This window comes from Trachypithecus francoisi, unplaced genomic scaffold (assembly GCF_009764315.1).
Source record: "Trachypithecus francoisi isolate TF-2019V2 unplaced genomic scaffold, Tfra_2.0 Lachesis_group0, whole genome shotgun sequence".
NCBI lineage: Eukaryota > Metazoa > Chordata > Mammalia > Primates > Cercopithecidae > Trachypithecus > Trachypithecus francoisi.
In genome coordinates this window covers 192,237,213-192,259,139 of record NW_022681453.1, presented here as the reverse complement: position 1 = coordinate 192,259,139, position 21,927 = coordinate 192,237,213, and the positions used below count along the sequence as shown (strand labels likewise).

General features: G+C 39.6%; 1 protein-coding gene across 5 annotated transcripts in view; it reads right to left on the bottom strand.

The window, feature by feature from the left end:
* OPA1 (OPA1 mitochondrial dynamin like GTPase) overlaps positions 1–21,517 on the bottom strand; it is a 96,412-nt gene extending 74,895 nt beyond the window's left edge. For 2 of the 5 annotated variants that reach the window (XM_033213066.1, XM_033213068.1), the window contains exons 1-6: positions 21,257–21,517; positions 5,530–5,848; positions 4,795–4,891; positions 3,282–3,389; positions 2,731–2,784; positions 1,644–1,711 (exon numbers count right to left, since the gene is read on the bottom strand). In XM_033213066.1, the coding sequence (XP_033068957.1) occupies positions 1,644–1,711; positions 2,731–2,784; positions 3,282–3,389; positions 4,795–4,891; positions 5,530–5,848; positions 21,257–21,288 (678 nt within the window). In that variant the 5' untranslated portion in view covers positions 21,289–21,517. Of the gene's footprint in view, positions 1–1,643; positions 1,712–2,730; positions 2,785–3,281; positions 3,390–4,794; positions 4,892–5,529; positions 5,849–9,428; positions 9,522–21,256 lie in introns of all 5 variants that reach the window. The other 3 variants (XM_033213067.1, XM_033213069.1, XM_033213070.1) reach the window with 2 other exon arrangements.
* Between the last annotated feature and the right edge of the window lie 410 nt (positions 21,518–21,927).

Below are 21,927 nucleotides of genomic sequence, written 5' to 3'. Positions count from 1 at the left end.
AATTGAGAAAAAGTCAAAAGGAAATAGTTTACAAGGACATTTATTGTCAAATAAGCAAATTAAAACAAGCAAAGAGTAAATTAGAACATAATGTAATAAATTTAATTCCATATCATTGTATAAAATAAAATCTGTAAATATAATTAAGTTTCCGAAAATAATTACCTGGCTTTTCTATTGCAGAGCTTCTGTTCAATTACTGATTATTCATTTATGACCTTAGCAGGGTTTTAAGAGAATTATCTGAGTCAGGCCCTTAAACAGGTTTTTCATTCACCAAAGTGATCCTAGGCCGTATCAGAGAGAAAACTGACATACAGACCTCGCCATCACCAATGTGTAGTCACTCAAAGAACCACACTACCATACCTGTAACAAAGGCTCCTTCTCCCCATTAGATCAGATCTTCTCTCCACATTAAATTTAACTGCCTTAAGGGCTAAGGCCTTCACTCAAAATAAGCCACAAATATTAAGCTAATTTCTACCTATTTTTTTTTACCCCAATAGCAAGAACAATCAAGAGTGTCCTTTGGTTAAAATAATGTCAATGCAAAAGAGTGTCAAAAAAGATCAAATCAAAAGACAAATACACGTACATACATTTTGACAGACATTTTTCTCCAAAAGATAAAATTAAAAGGCAAAAGAAAAACATCTTTTGAAATATAATTAAAATTTGGAATATAATGTAAAAAGTTCAAAGTTGAAGAACAAGGAAAGAGATGAAAACCTATTTATAGAAATTATTTCTTCTTCCTGCTTCCAAAATAAACATAAAATTATTTCCTCGATGTATTAAAACTATAATAACCTCCAATATAAAAATTACACGTTCCATATTTAATGTTAAAACATTCATACAATATTTTTTCTATAAATCTATTTATCTAGGTATTATGTAGAAAAAAACTTTCAAGGAATCAGCTATTTTACCGATTCCAAAAGAATGAAAAAAGTGAAGACTCCGAAAACATCAGGTAAATACATGAGCATTATAAATGCAGAGCAAAGTATGTTATTCTGCCTCAGCAATTCTCCTATAACTTTCATATGGATTTTGTTAATGAATATGTATTGAAAATAACACACCCTAAATAACCCCATACGTAACTTTGTTAACTATCAATATCAGGGAATTGATTTATTTCCTAATAACCCACTTCCTATTCCCTTTATAGTTTCCCCAAAGTGAAATCTAGTCCCTATAAGATGTTCCATGAGCAAAAGGGTTCTGTTGGTCAATAATTCGGGAAAACACTGTATGCTTTGACTCCTTGGAAATTCACAATGTGCACGAGTGTATTACAGTCTGAGAAGTCCTAGGGAAAGAAAAGAAGTCTGTTTGCTTTGTCTACACGAGCCTTTCTCCCCTACACACTTAACAACAAAACTCTTTCTTGGGGACAACCCTTGAAACTAGTGTTTCACAGAACATATGTGAAAGAAATGGGCTTCTCAATTATATTTCCAGAACGGCCACGTAATACCTTGTACTTTGCGCTAAGATTAGTCACAATACCTCTACTTGGATGCTTTTGAATTTGCTCCTCAGATGTTATCATTTTAAAATCTTCCAAAGGAGTAAAAACTTTAAAAAATCTTTCAAGACTACCTACGTGAACAATTCTCTTTTACACTTACCTTTCTAAAATGCTTGTCACCTTCAGATCCATGATCTGTTGCTCTAAACGCCGTTTCTCCTGGTGAACCTTAAAGATAAATATGCAACCCTTTACATTCTCCAGTGATGTCAACAGCCTAAGCTGAATTTCACACGACACTGAGTCAATGAAAAGGTGAATGGATTTTTAGAGCAACTGAGGTTCAAAGAATCAAATTGCCTTTATTCTTATTTTAAGGAACATGACTGACAACCTGTGCAGAAAATAAAAAAATACTAACTATAGCAATCACAGCATATGTTTAACCTAACAATTCAAAATATCTAACTGAAAATTACAATAAAAAATAAGACGATCTTTGGTAAGGATTATTTTACATAAGAGTACTTACAGTTCAGCCACATACCACTGGCATTACAGACCATGTATAGTAGGAAAACAATTTTTTTTCTTTTCTTTTTTTTTTTGAGGCAGAGTCTCCCTCTGTCCCCCATGCTGGAGTGCAGTGGTGCAATCTCTGCTCACTGCAACCTCCACCTCCCAGGTTCAAGTGATTCTCCTGCCTCAGCCTCCGGAGTAGCCAGGACTACAAGTGCGTGCCACCACGCCCGGCTAATTTTTTGTATTTTTAGTAGAGACAAGGTTCCACCATGTTAGCCAGGATGTGTCAATCTCCTGACGTCATGATCCGCCTGCCTTGGCCTCCCAAAATGCTGGGATTACAGGCATGAGCCACCGCGCCCGGCCGGAAAACAAAATTAAATGTCAACCATGACAGGGCAGATGAGACAAACTAAAATTACTTTTCATTTCAATTATCAAAAACAATTAGATCTATTTCAAGAAAATATTTTTGCTAAGTAAATTTTCTTTTAACAGCTTTAATCTTATCATACACATACATATTTAAGAATTTTAGTTTTATCACAAAATAATTATTTTATTATTTCCACCTAAAGGATAAAGAGTTTGCCTAATATAGTTCTGGGATTTTAAAATTCAGCATAAGCAGTATTATAAATTTGGTCTGCAATTTTATTTGCAACTAGTTTATTAGAAGCATTTAAAAGGCATGTTAAGGTCAGCAAAAATGTCTGTTTACACACCTAACAAGAGAAGTAGGTCAGAAGCTCCTATGACTTCACTAACCAATTTGTGACCTGTGAAAAACCAGCAAAAGGGGAAATAGAAATGTAAAACTTAACAGAAATGAGCAAACAAAGATGTCTGAGATCTCAGATTTCATATTACAATAGGGCAATAATTGGGCAAATATGCCAGGATTAAACTTAATAAATGCTACTCATTATGGTCTATCATACTTAAATTTACTCAAAAACCACCAAATTGGTCCAACCACTTATGAAAAGCAAATACATAGGAAGTCTCATCTACTTGTCAAGAACAAGTGATACTTTTTCCCCCTCACTAAAAGCCAAGTATGTTTAAGTGCTTATGAATTGCCATTTTACTGGGCTAAACAAAAATTAAAACCATCGCGTAACAAAATTTTGTGTTTATCTTTTTTAAAAAAGTCCTGTTTTTCATTGGTACTAAATATTTTAGTTTAAAAAAAATGGGAATAAACAAATAATCCATGTATTTTTCCTCCATGGTTCTTAAAATTTTAAATTGGATCAAACAGCTCCTTCCTTACCTGAGGTAAAAAAGTCCTTCAATAAGTTGAGGCTTTCAACAATCTTGTCAAAGTCTGGTGCTAACTTTACAAGGTCTTCTGAATTAGGAAGGGCTTTTCTAATTTTCTCTGGAAAAGATCAAAACATATAGAGTGTGAAACTAAGAAAATATGTCAGATACTATTCTTATAAAGGGCTAAAGTATTAACTTGTTTAATCCTCATGACAACCCTACAAAACAGCTACTATTATCAACCCCATTTACAGATGAGAAACTAAGGTACACAGCAAGAAAGTAGAGGAGCCTAGGTTCCAGTCCAGGCAGTCTAGCTCCAGAATATAGGCTCTCAGTCACTACGCTGTGGCACTGGCAAATACATCAAGTTGAAAGCTCTCCTCATTAATACCAGAAGAACAATTTGAAAGTGTGTTTTTTTTGCAAATACATTCGTCAACATAGAACAGTTTTATCTTTATAAATTCTGTGAATAAGTGCAAGTAAAGATTAATTCCACCTCCACATACACCTAAACTAAGAAATCTGACAAAATTAAAAAAAAAAATTGATGACAATATATTTCTTAAAGATCACCATGAATTACTGGCAATCGTAGCTATCCAATATACTTTTTTCTCATCTACCTATTGAAAAAGGGATAGCAGTGGCCAACTAAGAAAAGAAATTACTCTGGATACTAACAGACTTTCAAATAACTTGGCTACAAAAAGTAGAGATAACCAAGGTATCCACTCAAAAGGAGCTAGTTAGGTGGGTCACAATAAATATGCTCTGGGCAACATTACATAATGCAGAAAATGATATTATTAATAGAAAGGCTACTTGGCAGCATGGAAATGCTGACAAAATATGTTAAGTAGCAAAGGACAAAATACCAAAGTGTGTATTCACCATGATTACATAATTTTTAAAAAGGGAACTAAAATTTTATTCTGTGGTAGTGTTCATGAAAAGAAAAAAATTAAAAGAAAAAAATTCAAGCCAGGCACAGTGACTCAGGCTTGTAATCTCAGCGCTTTGGGAGGCTAGGTGAGAGCCTTGAGCTAAGGAATTTGAGACTAGCCTGGGCAACACAGCGAGACCCCATCTCTAGAAGAAATTAAAAAATGAGTTGGGCATGGTGGCACACGCATGTAGTCCCAGCTACTTGGGAGGCTGAGTCGGAAGGACGGCTTGAGCCCAGTTCAGGGCTGCAGTGAGTTATGGATGCAAGTCCGCACTTCAGCCTGAGTGACAGAGTGAGATCCTGTCTCAATCAATCTATAAGTTAAAAATATACTAACCACATATAATAAGTATAATATAAAGAAAATGCTCCAAATGGTTAGTGGCAGCTGCGGTAAAGTGATGGACTACTGGGTATTTCTTTTGTCCAGATTTTTTCATTGATATTATATATATCATTAAAATAAAACTGTGATATATTAGGTTCATAAGAAACTATCTCAATACAACTACTTCTCTTTTCCTCAAGAGATGACCAAAAAAAGTATTTTAATGTTCATGATACAAACCAAAATCGATATACTCATCAATTTCCCACACAATGTCAGGCACAATCCATTTATATTCACTAAGGTCCGGTATCATATCTTTCCACTGATCAAAAGTCTAAAAGATAAGAAAAGTGTGGCAATCAGATGCTCTGCATGCCAAATAAACACATAAAGAAAAATTATTTAATTAAAACACATTAATCTACTAAGAACAATGTACTATGTTCAAAACTTTTAAGAAACAAATTTAAGTGGCCTCAGCAAACAAGCACATAAAGCATGTAAACACTCCTCTGTTAAATATGGAAAATGTAAAAATTCCGAATATACTTCTATTACAAACAGGTTTCATAATTTTGCTCTAAACAGTGCTGTGGGGTAGAAGGAAGACAGACTGGGAGAGAGGATGCCTTGCTTCTGGTCCCAGAGCTGCCAAGAAGGGCTTATGTGAGAATGTCACCTGACTTTCACATCTGTGCTACTAAACGTCAAAGCTCACAATCAAACCTAGGTGTTCCTACTCCCAGCCCTGTGCTCCTTCCACTAGGCCATTTTAATTTCCTATAATTATAGGTAAGATTCTAAAGGCATCTTCCTATTAGCATCATTAAAACAATCTAGTCCATGGTAGAGACACAAAATAAATGTTTAAACATCCAATTGTATTCCACTACACAAAAGAAAAATGATTTATGCTATAGAAACTTAATCATGATATAATAATTGGAAAACCAGTAGGAATGTTAAATTCACCTTTTTGGCTGTGTAGCCACCCCCAACAGCAGATCCTAGTATGAGATAGCGAAGTTTTAAGAGTCTCGTAGCTAATCTTGCTGGCCAAAAATTCCTGCGAGGCTGGTAGCCATATTTAATTGGAGAGAATTTCAGTTTACGTAAAGGAAGGTTTGTCAGAGAAGAGAACTGCTGAAATGATGTCCTTAATTGAGGTCGTTGAAGCTTTAATGTAGGATGATGTGAATGATAAATACTTCGTGAAACCAGATGCAGTTTTTGTAGTGGTAAACTTCCTTTTATTCCAGAGCTGCGTTTCACTAAAGACTGGCAGACCTCACTGAAAGAAAAATGAATATGGAAGAAATATCAGATAGGGTGACAGTACAAAGGAAACCACATGAAAAGAGCAATATACTAAAGGAAACACACACACTGCCATATGTGACTAACTACAACGTCACACAATAGTTCACATTCACTAATCACTGACTATGTGCCAGACATGGTTACAGCACGCGCTATCTCATTTAATCCTGCTAATAATCCTATGTAGAAAGTACTAGTATTATCTGCATTTTATGAGGAAAATGTGGTGCAAAGACTTAAATAACTTGCCCAAAGTCACACTGACATAAGAAATAAAGGCAGGATTCAAACCAAAGCAGTGGGACTCCACTCTAATATGTGGGCTACGATCCTGGTCTCAGGAATTGAAACTGAAGAGAGAAAAGGCAGGGACTTATTTTATTAACTACTATTCACTGTAAGTAAAAGTTGAAAAAAAAATGAATGCAAACTTTTGCTTTCGAAAACAAAATTTCTAGCAGTTTAGAACACCTTCATCTATGTCTCCTGATTCTGACAGCACACGGGTGGAAATTAAGGAAGTTAATCAATCCCAACTCAAGCACCTGGATCCCCAGAAAAATGAAAGTAGCAAAAAAGCTCCAAAGAGAACAGAATTTAAATGTACACATTCACTGTAGAGCTCCACCCTCTTCTTCCTGAAGAGAAGGAAAGGTTACCAACAACCATATCTTAACATACGCTCATAGTTGCATACATAGTTGTTTGCTTACTATTAGTTGCTTACTAATAATCAGGGCCAGTCTTGATTCTAAGCAGTTAAAAAATATTAATTCCTTTAAATACATGGGACTGGAAACTTCTCAAGAAAAAGGAAGCTGGGCATGGTGGCTCACACCTGTAATCCCAGCACTTTGGGAGGCCAAGGTGGGCGGATCACCTGAGGTCAGGAGTTTGAGACCAACCTGGACATGGTGAAACTCCGTCTCTACTAAAAATACAAAAATTAGCTGGGTGTGGTGGCGTGTGCCTGTAATCTCAACTACTCAGGAGGCTGAGGCAGGAGAATTGCTTGAATCCAGGAGGTGGAGGTTGCAGTGAGCTGAGCTCGCACCACTGCACTCCAGCTTGGGCAACAGAGTGAGACTCCATCTTCAAAAAAAAAAAAAAAAAAGGAATCAAGGAAAACAGAAGTAATGTTAAGAAGAATAGTATGGGGAAAGCGGTATCTCTTGTGTTCCTATACGCACCAGACATTATGCTAGCTGTTTTCACTATAGTGTAACTATGTAAATATTAAGTCTCAGAAGCATCCAGTAAGGTAAGTACCCTTATTTTACAATTTTTTCTTTAAGTATTGTCAAAGTAAATTAAATATGGCCTGAGAGGGACTCCATACTTCTATATTCGAGTCCTAGTGGACGAACCATAATCTAGCATAATAGGCAGACAAAACTGATAACCTAACTGAGTAGTATACATCTGCAATAATAGCTGAGTGTTGGTCAATCCCAGTGGCCATACTTCAAGCACTAACAGACTGCTGTGTTCAAACGGCATTCAATTCTGGAGGCTGCCTGATTTGCAAAATGTTTCTTTTCTTTGCTCAATTAAACTCCATCAAATTTAACTTGTCTGAAGTTTTATTTTAACAGATCTGGTGTCAGAAGTGGGATTTGAAGAAAAACTCCGGCAACCCCCAGGAACACCAGGTGACCAGGTGAGGTACCTGCTGAGCCCATTGCACTCACTGGTCTCTTGACTGTTACGTAACTGGAGGTCATGGGTGAGTTTTCTCTTGGATTCCGAGCGCCAGTAACTTGTGTTTTGAGCTCTCTGAGTTTACTTGAGCAATACTTAGCCTGGACTGGATCCAAGATCAAACTGGATTGGATAATTAACTGGATTGGATTAAGTTAGAGGCCTCAGACCACTGATAGGTACCTTATTTAATAATGGGATCGTCTCAATCCAAGAAGTCTGGGACTCCATCTTCAGGGACTCCAGCTAATTTTATGTATAAAAATTATGGGACCAGAATGTGTGCATTTTTAGAAAAAATGGGTTAACCTCACTAAAGAAAACTTAGAATTAAGATAGCCACAATGGAGAAGTTTTAATTTGGATAAAATTGTTCGTTTGCAAGGCATATCAGAAAAAGTGGGATCAAAGCCCCCACAAATATAGTGGGATGTATTCTTTCATAGATATGCAAAGGCCTCTAAAAGACTAAGGGAATCAAAAATTGCCCCCTTAAAAGATTCTTTGCAAAAAGCAAATGAAAAGCTTAAGCAACAGACCAAGATGAAGAAAGAGGACTGTACTCTGACTATCTAACCTCGATTGTTCCTTCTCTTTGTCCGTCTCTACCCACATATTCTGAGTCCACTAATCTTTTTGTTAAATTACACTTTTACCCTGAAGATGATTAAAAAAAAAAGGAAGTTAGAGAGATGCCTTACAAAATGAGACCTTCTGATCAGTCAGGCCTCGCCTGCTGTAACTACTTTCACTCCATAGTCTAAAACTGAGCTTAGCCCCATTGTGAAGGACTTCCCTGGTCCAAGGGAAAAGCCTCAAAAATTTACTGAGGAATTTAGAATCCTAATAGCAGCTTATGATCCAGGACTTCCTGAATTTACCAATTTATTCACATGATATTGGGGGCTAGTGAAGCTCGGAAATGGATGGCAGCAGCAGAACGGGACAAACCTGAGGATGATATTAGAGGCCCCTCCAAAAGCTCCTCATGAGAAGGACCAAAAGTACCTAGACAAACTGCTGAAAACCTTTTCATTCAGTTCCTAAAATTTTTCCACAAAAAATTGGTCCATCATACAATCTTGTAAGCAAAAAAACAAAACAAAAAAGGATGAACCAGTTTCAGATTACAGAACTCACTTATTGTTTGTGAAGCATTGTGAACTTAAAGTACAGCAAGGAGTATTCCCTGAAGGGGCTGAAACAGCATTAACTGCTTTATTTATAAATGGACTCCAGTAGCAGTTTAATTAAAAAACACAAATTGCAATGGGAACTTAGGGATGTGACTGAATTGGTGGCCTTAGCTGAATCTTTTTTTTTTTTTTTTTGAGACGGAGTCTCGCTCTATGGCCCAGGCTGGAGTGCAGTGGCTGGATCTCAGCTCACTGCAAGCTCCGCCTCCCGGGTTCCCGCCATTCTCCTGCCTCAGCCTCCGAGTAGCTGGGACTACAGGCGCCGCCACCGCGCCCGGCTAGTATTTTGTATTTGTAGTAGAGTCCAGGTTTCACCGTGTTAGCCAGGATGGTCCTGATCTCCTGACCTCGTGATCTGCCCACCTCGGCCTCCCAAAGTGCTGCGATTACATCGTGCCCAACCTAGTCGAACATTTTGAGAGGACTCTAGGGCGAGAAAAAACTCAAAAGGCTAACAAGCTTATGCCCCTTGATTAGAACAGTTACAGCGACCGGGACCAAAGGGACCATCTTGTTCTCATTTTAAATCACAATCAAGAGGTTCCTGGAACAAGAAGTTATTTACCCCAAGATGTCTGCCTGTATGGCAAAGAACCGGGACCCTGGAAAGGGGCTGTCCGCCAAGAAACCTCCCTCTAGGCCAAACTGGTTTACCACTAGAGGGAGCCCAGGAGACCTCAGTCCTCCTGACAATAACCAACTTTAAGGAGGCTCCAAGGGACTCGGGTGGATTGCTCCCCGTAATACCTGTAAAGGAACATGAGGAAACAGAGGTTAAAAGAAATAGGGAGTCGTGTACAGTCCTCATGGATACCAGGGCTACTCTATCTACCATAAATCCCACTTTAATAAGCCAACAAATCCCAAACGAGCAAAAAGGTCATTTCTGTGGTAGGGGTTTCACACCCAGTTCAAGAGGCTCCCATATCTGAACCTATCCAAGTAACTCTGGGCCCCATTTCAGAAAACCACACTGTTTTACTATGTGATACTGCTCCAGTAAACTTGCTAGGGCAAGATTTACTTTCAAAGCTAAAAGGGCACATAAAATTCCTCAGAAAGAGAAATAATCTTAAGAGTTTCCTAATTCTCCTGAACCAGAATTGTTATGCTGTTTACAGGAAGAAATTGATACGATTGAAACTCAAGCCTGTAATATCCCTGTTCTTTTGAAAACACCTAAATGTTTATGGGCCTCTTCCCCAACTGATATAGGAAGAATTAAAAGTGTAGAACCTATAAAAGTACAGATAGATCATTCTTAACCTTTGCCTAGTTACCCCAATATCCACTAAAACCTGAAGCAATTCAAGGACTCGCACCAATTGTAGAAGATTGAATTAAACAAGGACTCATAATTCCACGCACCAGCCCCTGTAACACTCCAATCCTACCAGTTAAAAAAACAAATGGATGAAGCTGGAGATTTGTTCCAGATTTACAGGCAATTAATAAAATTGTAATACCAAGATTTTCTGTAGTCCCAAATCCTAATACTTTATAACCTAATGTACCCACTGATTCCAAGTTGTCCACAGTAATAGATCTTGGCTCAGCCTTCTTGAGCATTCCATAAAGAAAGTCAGTATCTGTATGCCTTTACTTGGAAAAAATCAGCAATACCCCTGGAGTGTAATAGCACAAGGGTTTACTGAAGCCCCTTCATCTTCTCCCCAGGCACTGCATCAGGACTTAATGACACTATAGTTTCCTCAAAATTCTCCTCTCATTCAGTACGTACATAGCTTATTGTTATGCTCTCCTATTAAGGAGTGCTCGGCAATTGACTCGGTTTACCTCTTACAGCAACTTGGATATAAAGGTCATAAGGTTTCAATGGAAAAACTTCAATTTTCTTTTCTTTCTTTCTTTCTTCTTTCTTTCTCTCTCTCTCTCTCTCTTTTTTCTTTCTTTCTTTCTTTCTTTTTTTTTGAGGAGGAGTTTCGCTCTTGTTGCCCAGGCTGGAGTGCAATGGTGTGATCTTGGCTCTCCTCAACCTCCACCTCCCGGGTTCAAGTGATTCTCCTGCCTCCACCTACCAAGTAGCTGGGATTACAGGCATGTGCCGCCACACCTGGCTAATTTGGTATTTTTAGTAGAGACAGGGTTTCTGCATGTTGGTCAGGCTGCCCTTGAACTCCCGACCTCAGGTGATCCGCCTGCCTCAGCCTCCCAAAGTGCTGGGATAACAGACGTGAGCCACCACGCCTGGTCAAAACTTCAATTTTCAAAATAAAAAGTCCACTATTTGGGACATGACTTGGCTGCTGAAGGGATTTCCCTCTCACCTGAGAGGATAAAAACTTTTTAAAGTTTTCCTCAAACTGCAACCAAAAGACAAAAGCATTTCTTAGGCTTGCAGGATACTGCAGATCCTGGGTTCCAAATTCTTTCCTAAATAGCTTCACCACTGTATGAGCTCACTAAAAATGCTGTACCAGAGCCTTTATTTTGGGAAGATCGTCATGAGCAGGCTTTTAGCCAAATGAAGTCGGCCTTACAACAGTCCCCCAGCTTTAGGACTTCCAAATTACACTAAACCTTTCACTTTGTTTGTTCATGAGTGTTACAATCAGGCATTAGGAGTCCTTACTCAGGAACATGGTACTAAACATAGGACCACTGCATACGACAGCCTGCAATTAGGCCCAGTCTCTAAGGCATATCCTAATTGTTTAAAAGCAGTAGCCACAGCCGCCAAGCTGGTAGAAGCTTCATCAGATCTGGTTTTAGGAAATGAACTTAATTTGCAAGTCCCAGATGCTGTGGAGTCTATTAAATTCCAATCAAACCCAGAATTTTTCAGCAAGTAGACTAACATCTTGCGAATTACTTCTCCTATCTCCTTCTAATCTTCATCTAAAAGGCTGTCATCTACTTAACCCAGACACTCTGTTATCTCTGCCTGATGATGATGAACACCACAATTGTATAAGTGTAGTGTCAGAAATAGTGGTCCCTCGTGTTGATATACAAGATACGCCACTGGATAATCCTGAAATTATTATTTTTTGTTGATGGGTCCTATGACAAAAACTCAGGAAAAAAAAAAAAATCAGGCAGGATATGCTGTTACTATCAAAAATGAGTTAATAGAGAAGGGAACTCTTAATTCAACTCAGCCCAACCTGGAGAGCTTTCTGCTCTTACCTGAACATGTCATATAGCTAAGGACAAGTCAGTAAATATTTATGGAAAGTAGATACGCTTTTGTAGTAGTACGTGATTTTGGCACGATACGGAAACTACGAAGGTTTCTCACCTCTAGTGGGATCCCCATCAACGATGGACTCCAAACAGATGAGCTCCTTTCTGCTATCCCGTTATGAATGCAGATTGCTGTTATTAAGATGGAAGCTCATACTTGTAGAAATGAACCCAAATATCAGGAAAATGCTTTAGCAGATTTTTATGCTAAATCAGCTAGTGCTGAAACTATCAAGATATGCAATCTGAATGAACTCCATAAGATTAATCTAAGCCAAATTCCTTATGATGACCTATTTAATAAACAGTCCAATGCATCTGATTTGGAAAAACAAAATTGGTACCTAAAAGGATGTAACTTTAACATGAAGGGAAGACGCACAGGGGGCCCGGACGGCCACCTGGTCCTCCCTGAATCTTCCATTACTGAAAGCTCTGCACTCCACAGCTCACCATGGAACAGACAAAAATGATCCAAATTATGAAAAAGTACTGGTGGGGTGACTGTTCCAAAATTGCTAAAATGGTTTATAATCAATGTTTGACTTGTCAAACTCATAATCCTGGAAAAACTTGAGGTAGTATACTTCCCCCACCTGACAGACCATTTGAACATTTACAGATGGACTTCATTCAGTTACCACCCTCAATGGGGCATCAGTATGTTCTTGTAATAGTTTGCATGTTTTCTGGCTGGATAAAGGCCTTCCCATGTAGGAAAGCTGATGCTGTGACCACAGCTAAGAAATTATCAAGAAAATGTTTTTCCTTGATCTCCAGTGATAGAGGAACTCATTTTACTGGGCAAGTTAGAAAGCAGTTAAATAAGGTGTTACTGACACAGTGGCATTACCATTGTCCTTATAACCCTCAGTCTTTTGGAAAGGTTGAAAGAGAAATGGCATCTGAAAACTGAAACTGGCCAAGTTAACTAAATCAATTGAGTTGCCTTTTGTCTTTAATGGCAATCAGATTCACTCCTGTTGGAAAACATAAATTGACCCCTTATGAAATAGTCACTGGGAGGCCCATGTCCCTAATAATAGCATCTCATGCTTCTCCTGCTCTCTTAAACTCTGATATGACTAAATACTGCAAGGCTTTAATGTATTATGTCAAAGTATACTTCCACCAGGTAAAGGAAGCGTTTTGACATCCACCAACTGAGGACAATCAACTCCATGGTCTGGAACCTGGAGACTGGGCCTTCTGGAAATAACATCAGCACCTTGCACTCTTGCACCTCGTTGGATGGGACCACACCAAGTTCTTCTCACCACCCAGAGTGCAGTGACGCTTCAGGGCTTTGAACCATGGGTCCACATCTCACAGGTCAAAAGGACTCCTGGAACTGTACACGTGTTGGAGACTTTAAGGAAAAGCTGACCAGGGAAATCTCTCCCCAGAAGCAGACAGCATCCTAGTTGCAGATAGCTTTCTCAAGATCACGGATCAAGACTTCTCTACCACCATGAAAGCCTCATGTGTTTTTCTGTTTTCCTCATTTTTTGCCCTAATCCTTTCCTTTTCCTTACATAGTTTCTACTGGGGAAAGATTCCAGTGGGGTTCCTGGGGGTTCACTCTTGGTGGCAGTGAAGTTCCGTTTGTACAGAATTCAAAGCTAATTTGTGTATTGGGAAACATCTTGGATTTTGTAGCCAATCAGACCTCCCAGGGTTTCACATGGGTAGAAGCTACTCTCAGAAAGGGACATGACAACATACATACTCAACAAAAACACTTAATGTTAGAGCATACGGTCTTAGCTCTTCTTTTTGCTCAAGCTGGAGTCCTATGTTATATGGTGTTTAACAAAACTGAATTTTGTACTTATCTCTCCCCCGATTCTGTTAGTACAGAAAGCCTAATTAAAAAGGTGGCTGATACTGCTGTTTCCTTAGACACTGCCACCAAGTACATTAAAGGAATCTCTCAAGAGAAAGGAACCCATGATATGTTTATAGGAGCAACTAACAGTTGGTTTGCAGGCATCCTAAGTGGTGAATGGCAAACTTGGGTTTTCCAAGGGTTTCTAATTTTTATATTTCTTCTAGTAGGTTTCCAAGTTATGATGACTTGTATTACCAGTGTGACAATGAAAACGATTACCTCTTTAAGTCAAGCTACTTTACAGCAAACTGTGATCCTTAAGCACTATCATACTACAAATGAAGACTCTGACCAATTAGACCCTAATGCTGCTGAACTGCTTATATTATCTGAACCTTAACTTGGCTGATTTGGTTCAGTTCATTTCTTAAGAAGTTAAAGAGTACACCTTAGCATTTTGATGGTATCCTCTTGACAGTCATAACAATAGTCCTCTTGGCGCGCTATATACCCTCAAGTCTTAAATGTTTTGTATGCAGCTATATGTTGACAGTTGAATGGTCTTGCTCCAACTGGATCAGCAAGAACATAAAGAATCATTTAGCTGGTACAAAGCTGCGACTTGTGAATTCCCTGTTAACACCAAAGAAGACGTGTGAGACTCCATAATGAAACTAAAGATGACTTGTGAGTTCCACACTGAGACCAAATAAGTCTTTATGATGGTGACAGAGAGTGGTGTCAATGGCTAAAGTTTTGGTCAATCTCTCTAAATTGAGGGGCTGAGCAAAAGGGGGGAATTGTTAAAGCGAACTAAACACGGCCTGAGAAGGACTCCGTACTTTTATATTTGAATCCTTGTGGCCAAACTCCAACCTAGCTTAATAGGAAGACAAAACTGAAAACCTAACTGAGTAGTATACATCTGCAGTAACAGCTGAGTGTTGGCCAATCCCAGCAGCCATACTTCAACCACTCATAGACCGCTGAGTGTTCAAACTGTGTTCAAATATGGTAAACACTGAGCTGTAACCAATCTCATTGTTTCTATGTCTCAATTTCGATTCCTGTAGGTCACTTTACCTTTTCTGTCTATAAATTTGTTCTGACCATGAGGCACCCCTGTAGTCTCTCTGAATCTGCAGTGATTCTGGAGACTGCCCAATTTGGGAATCATTTCTTCCCTTTGCTCAATTAAACTCCGTCAAATTTAACTTGTCCGAAGTTTTCTTTTAACACTATGTTTTGCGTAAGGTAGAATGACTAGCAAATGGTGGAAAAGAGATTGAAACTAGGGTCAGCCAGACAGTAAATCTCAAATTATTTCCACAAGCGACACTTGTGGGCAAGAGTGTGGGAAGCAGCAGATGAAGAAATACATGTGGCCCCAGATAAGAAGCGAAAGTGACATTTTAGATTCCCTGCCACTTCCTCCAGAACCCCAGGATGATAATGCACCGTGCTCTAGTTCAAAACTCTATAGGATGAAGTGTGATGGAAGTCTAATAAACAAACAAAAAAAAGAAACAAAAAAGAAAACCAAAAAAGTAAAAAAATAAAATAAAAAAGAGAAAGAAGAGCACAGAGATGAGACACTGAAAGGGCAAAAGACCCAAGGAACTGGCATAGAAGGCTCACAGGAGGAGTAAAACTGGACTGAACATCCAATTGAACAGTCACTGAATACAAGGCGGAGGCTCAACTTTTTTTGTAGGCAATGGGGAACTACAGAGAGTTCCTGAGTAGAATAAGACTAATGAAGCAGTAATTTAAAGAAAATAGTAAAGATAATGTTAGGTCAAAGTGGATCAGAAGGGGAACAAAAAGGTGATCTTATTTCAGTTACCCAGATGCAAGGGGAAGAGTCTAAAGTTAGGTGGCAGCAATGAGAAAGGAAAGGGAAAAGCAGATATGGGAATGGCAGACTAGGCATAGGAGGAAGGACAAAGGAAAGTCACTAATCATCACAAGGGTTTATTCAGTGTGACCCATGTTATCATTTACAGACAGGCATATCAACCAGAGAAAGAGCTCATGGTTCCACATTTAGCTCACTCTTCTTTCAACTACATCCTTACATCCATTTAGTCTACTGAGTCAGAAGAACTCTGGTTCCAATAACATTTTCACTGCTTACTAGCTGCGCAGTTAGGGCAAATTATGAATTTCCTAAAGCCTTAGTTTCTTAATCAGTTAAGATGGCATAATAGCTGTATTAGAGAGTCATTGTCAACAATCAATAATCTGATATTTCTTTCTTCTCCTTACCTATTCACATCCTCCCTATCTGTTCACCCACTTATGCACCTTAGATTATATGGTTCATCATTTCAATAACTCTTTTGCAAATATTCTAAACTCCCTTGTCCTCTGACTTTTGTGTTTGACTTGTCCAACAAAATGCAAACCCTACATGAGCCTTATTGTTTTTCTCTATGCCTGTACCCAGGGAAATAAAGCACTACTGGAGAAAATCACACCCAACTGCAAGCACATCTCAACAGGGCCCTCAAAATTACTTAACAATCCTACTTCATCTCTCTTAGCAATTCATTCTTCCATTCTCTGCTAGGAGTATTTCTTGTTCTCCAAGCTCTTCTAATCTCCCCTTATCTCTCTTGATCTCCCCCAACTCTCAGTAGATGACCTTGTCCTCTACTTCACAGAGAATGGAACCTATTAAAATGACACATGTTCAACTTCCTCATATAAAAGCTGTTCACCTACTGTATCTCCACCAATTCTCTTCTCCCTCACATAAAATTAAGTGATCTTCCTCCCATTAAAGGTGAATCGCTGTTTGGAATTCTCTTTCCGCCTGCCTTTTGAGGAATCTTAAGTCAAATCTCTCCTCCCATCTTTATTATTTATTTGTGAGACAGCGTATTTATTTATTTATGAGACAAAGTCTTGCTCTGTTGCCCAAGCTGGAGTGCAATGGCATTATCAGGGCTCACTGCAGCCCCGACTATCTGGGCTCAAGTGTGATCCTCCTGCCTCAGCCTCACACATAGCTGGGACTAGAGGTGTGTGCCAGCATGCCCAGTTAATTGTTTTTTAAATTTTAGTAGAGACAAGGTCTTGCTATGTTGCCCAGGCTGGTCTCAAACTCCTGAGCTCAAGCGATCCTCCCTTTCAAAGTGCTGGGATTACAGGTGTGAGCCACCACGCCCGGCTATCTCTCATCTTAAAAGGGAAAAAAAAAAAATACCCCATTTCCCTGCTCTAGCTATTTTATTAAAATAAAAGCCAAACCATCCTGATTTCCATTTCTTTTTTTTTTTTTTCTTTGAAACAGAGTATTGCTCTGTCGCCCAGGCTGGAGTGCAATGGCTCGATCTCTGCTCACTGCAACCTGCACCTCCGGGGCTCAAGCGATTCTCCTGCCTCAGCCTCCTGAGGAGCTGGGATTACAGGCGCCCATCACCACTCCCGACTAATTTTTGTATTTTTAGCAGAGACGGGGTTTCACCACGTTGGCCAGGCTGGTCTCGAACTCCTGACCTCAAGTGATCCGACCACCTTGGCTTCCCAAAGTGCTGGATTTACAGGAGTGAGCCACCGTGCCCGGCCTGATTTCCATTTCTATCACTTCAGTGAAACAGCTCTTACTGAGGGCACCACAGGCTTCCAATGGCCATTTTGCTCAATTCTGGTTTCATCTAACCTCTCAGCAATTCCTGACAACGTTGACACCTCCTCACTGTTGAAACTTCCTCTTCCTTGGGCAGTATCTAGTTTTACCTCTATCTCACTGGCCACTCATTTTCAGTATCCTCAACTACCTTGGAAACGTTGGGAACTCATCAGGGCTTAGACCTAACGTACTTCTCACTCTTGCTAGGCAATCTCATCTACACCCATTTCCTCCATTACCATCTACATACCCATGTTTCTCAAAATTATGTCTAATATCGTTAAGTTCCCCATTTTGGTCAGCACCTCAATTTAGAAGATTGACCAAAACTTTAGCCATTGACACCACTCTCTGTCACCATCATAAAGACTTATTTGGTCTCAGTGTGGAACTCACAAGTCATCTTTAGTTTCACTATGAGTCTCACACGTCTCTTTGGTGTTAACAGGGAATTCACAAGTCGCAGCTTTGTACCAGCTAAATGATTCTTTATGTTCTTGCTGATCCAGTTGGAGCAAGACCATTCAACTGTCAATGTATAGCTGCATACAAAACATTTAAGACTTGAGAGTATACAGTGTGCCAAGGGAACTATTATTGCGACTATTAAGACGATATCAAAATGCCAAGGCATACTCCTTGTTGTTATTCAAAAACAGCAATCAAAGAACAATAGAAAGTGTACAGAATTAAACATGTCTTTAAGAGTTTAATAAATGTTTTTAAAAGTTCATGGAAATGAAAGTTGCAATGCTCAATGCTAGGTGCCCTCTAAAAGTAAAAATAAAAATAAAAAAATTAAGTTGCCACCTAATGTAGTGGCTCATGCCTGTAATCTCAGCATTTTGGGAGGCCAAGGTGAGACAATCATCTGAGCCCAGGAGTTCGGGGGCAGCCTGGACAAGATGGCAAGACCCTGTGTTAAATAAATAAATAAATAAATAAATAAAGTTGCAATGGCCAGTATTAAAAAAAATCAACAGTAAAACCATAAAATGAATTAAGGAAATTTCCTAGGACATAAAAAGCAAAGAAAAAAGGTGAAAAACATAAAAGGAAAGTTAAATTATGCAGAGATGTGGGAATGTGGTATCTAAAGGGAGCGAGAGGATGGGGGCGGAAGGCATCCCGTGGGATGAATAAAAGGATCTACTGGGATTCAGGAAGAAAGTACTGAAGCTTCTAGATGCAGTATGTTTTGTATCTTATCCTTTAAGATTATGTTAGGGTTAGACTCACAATGTAAATAATTAGTACAGATACATACATAATTTAAAAATTAAAAAGTGTGCATACATACATAGGGTATATATGTATGCTTTTCCTTTTAACAGACAATGAGTAAAGATCTTATTTTGGAAATCACAGACATAACAGATCAATCTAAGAGGACCACTATCCACCTAAGAGATGTCTAGAAAGAAAAAGAACAGGAAAAATGAAAGGAAGAAAATAAAAAAATAAGAGAAAAAAACTTCCCAGAAATGAAGAAAGATAAAGGGAAAGGCTCATTGAGTGAGCCAAGTCACATGAGTAGCAAAAGAAAAGAAAACCAAACCTACACCTGGTCCAAGCCTTGAGAAATTTAGGATAATGGAGAAAGACCCTAAGAGGTTCCGTGAAGGGAAAAACAAGATAATCATGAAGATGAAAAAATCAGCCTGTCATGAGAATTCTCAGCAGCACCAAACAACTACATTAGAAGAAAATGTAGCAATGCCTTTACAGTTCTAAAGGAAAAGAATTTTGAATATAGACTTCAATATTCAGTCAAAACTAAAAATCAAATGTGATGCAAAATAGGTTTCCCCTAGAAATCAACTACTCTCTTGTTCAATGACCATCACTTTTAATCAATATATCATTCCCTGATATGTAATTCTTTTAAAAATAATTTTATACACATTATTTATTGCACCCAAATAAATGTTAGTATTGATCTTTTCACATATCCATGAGCACATGTATGTCAAAAAAAATGCTTATGCTCTCATCTGTTAGGGAGCAGGAATTTAACTGTATTCTTTCACAACATGCAAAGGAACTATAGCAAAAGACAAATTCCAAAGTTTGGGGCTTCTGGCTTCCCACATCTCTATTTCTTTAGGTAGCTAAACTGTGCCATCACCAGGAGACATTTTTAAGCCATGACTCAATGGTATCCATGGTAACTTTAGAAATAATTTAGCCCAATGACATCCAATTAAATAAATACCACTTACAAATCAGTTTGTTTTAAAACTCCATCTTTGTAGTTCTTCCTATACATCTTAATTGCTCCAACAGAGAATGCTATCTTCTGCAGTCTTTTCTCTTTTTATTTAAAGAAAATCAGATGTTTCCCGCTAAATATCGAAAAGTAGAAATGCAAAGGCTGTAAATAACATACTTTAATACCAAGGGCTGTGAACTTACTCAAAGACTAAAATTCCATGAGATTAAAAATACCTATGCAATAATTCTAATTGACCAACACCGTTAACTATTGTATCTCATCTAGTTTTGCATTTTGGACTCCAGTATATAAAACAAATTGGGCCAGGCGCGGTGGCTCACGGCTGTAATCCCAGCACTTTGGGAGGCCGAGTAAGGTGGATCACATGAGGTCAGGAGTTCGAGACCAGCCTGGCCAAAATGGTGAAACTCCATCTCTACTAAGAATACAAAAATTAGCCAAGCGTGGTAATGGGCGCCTGTAATCCCAGCTACTCGGGAGGCGGAGACAGAACTGCTTGAATCTGGGAGGCGGAGGTTGCAGTGAGCGGAGATCGCGCCACTGCACTCCAGCCTGGACGACAGAGCGAGACTCCGGCTCAAAACAAAACAAAACAAAAACAAACTAACAAATGCATTCCATTCCTTATAAACACGATAAATTATCTACAACACTTAAAAAGGTCTGGAAAAAATTCAAGACAAGTGTTTAGAAGTTAATTCAGGAAAACCACGTTTTTCCAATTTTGCTTGACGCATATTACGTCTTACCAAATGCCTTCAACAATGAGCTAAGCTTGAAGGTCTAAGGATATTAGAATAAAATTTCCTATAAAATCCAATTTAATCTCATTACAATGCCTATAGTAACGCACAGAAATGAAAAGATTTCTCTGATTTTCTATTTAGAATTAAACCAGCCCAGGGCAACAATGACTGAACGGTGGTGCCACGTTCACCACCTTGCATCAAAAAGCAAGTCTCCCTCCCTAAACACTGAAAAAAGCTGCTATTGAAAGGGCATCTCGAATCACCATCTCTGACACCGTGTGCGTCACTGCTCTAGTTGTGACTCCTATCAGCGGGCTAGGGAAAGAGACGGACGCCCCTTTACCCGACAGAAGAGCCCAGATACCTGAAGATGCAATGTACGCATGGCGTGGAAATGGAAGTAAAAGAAGACAGCGAGAGTTAGGAGAAATGTGGAGAGAGGTGACTCACGGACAGAGCCAAACCTGGCATGGAGAGGACAGAAAAAAGGCAAAAAAGGCAGCCAGAGACAGACAGAACACTGAGGACACAAGAGTGTAAAGGGCAGAGACAAAAGGACAATAGAGACAGGCCAAGACTGAGAGGCGTCCAGAATTTTCGGGTTGGATAGGGCCAGAGACAAGGGCCAGAATTGAAGCCGGCTCCGAACGTAAGCCCAGGCAGGGCTCCTGTCATTCTGGGTCCTTAAGAACATCTGGGAATTCTCCGACTCCGCTCGGCCTGGCCTGAGAGTTATCTGCACATTTTGGAGATAGAGTATAAGACAACCCCACTCTGAAGAGGCCCCAGAATTAACAGGGCCAGATGAGAACCTGTACTTACCAGGCCACAGCGGCCCGACGTAGTCGCCACATCCCGCCGGCGAGGAGGTCACGCAGGCGCCGAGACGGCCACGCGGGAGCCCCTGTGTGAGCCCCAGCCCGGCTCCCGGTCCAGGAATGACCCAGGAAGAGGCCCTCAACAGCAAGGGCACAGAGCCGCGGCAGAGGCCCTCCCAATGGCGCATGGACTTCCGCAAGAGCCTCACAGGCACCCGTACTCAGTCCGTCACGGAAACAACCCCTTCACCCTTTCTAGGAGGGCAGAACGAACGGTCCGCGGGGGACTAGCGCATGCGCATAGTGCATCGGGAACGGACTGGCGCAATCCATCGCTTCTCACGTGGCCCCGCCTTCTTGCTTCCGGTTTGGAATTCACAATTAGCCTTGCGGGTTAGAGATTTGGCCAGGGGAGGGAGCGAGAGTTGGGCGGGGACGGGAAGCGCTAAAGGCGTGGAATCAGAAGTGATGAATGCTCACCGGGAGCCATGAATTTATTAAGAGTTGGATATTGAGGGAGCACGAAGGAAACGAAGCACGAAGCACGAAGCACGAAGGAGAGTGCAAGGTGAAATACAGTAATAGATTAATACAAACGAATTCTTGCACATTTGCCTACCTTCTTTGTTGGGCATCTTTGTTTGAAAGCACTTTCACATCCTGAGGGCAATCTTG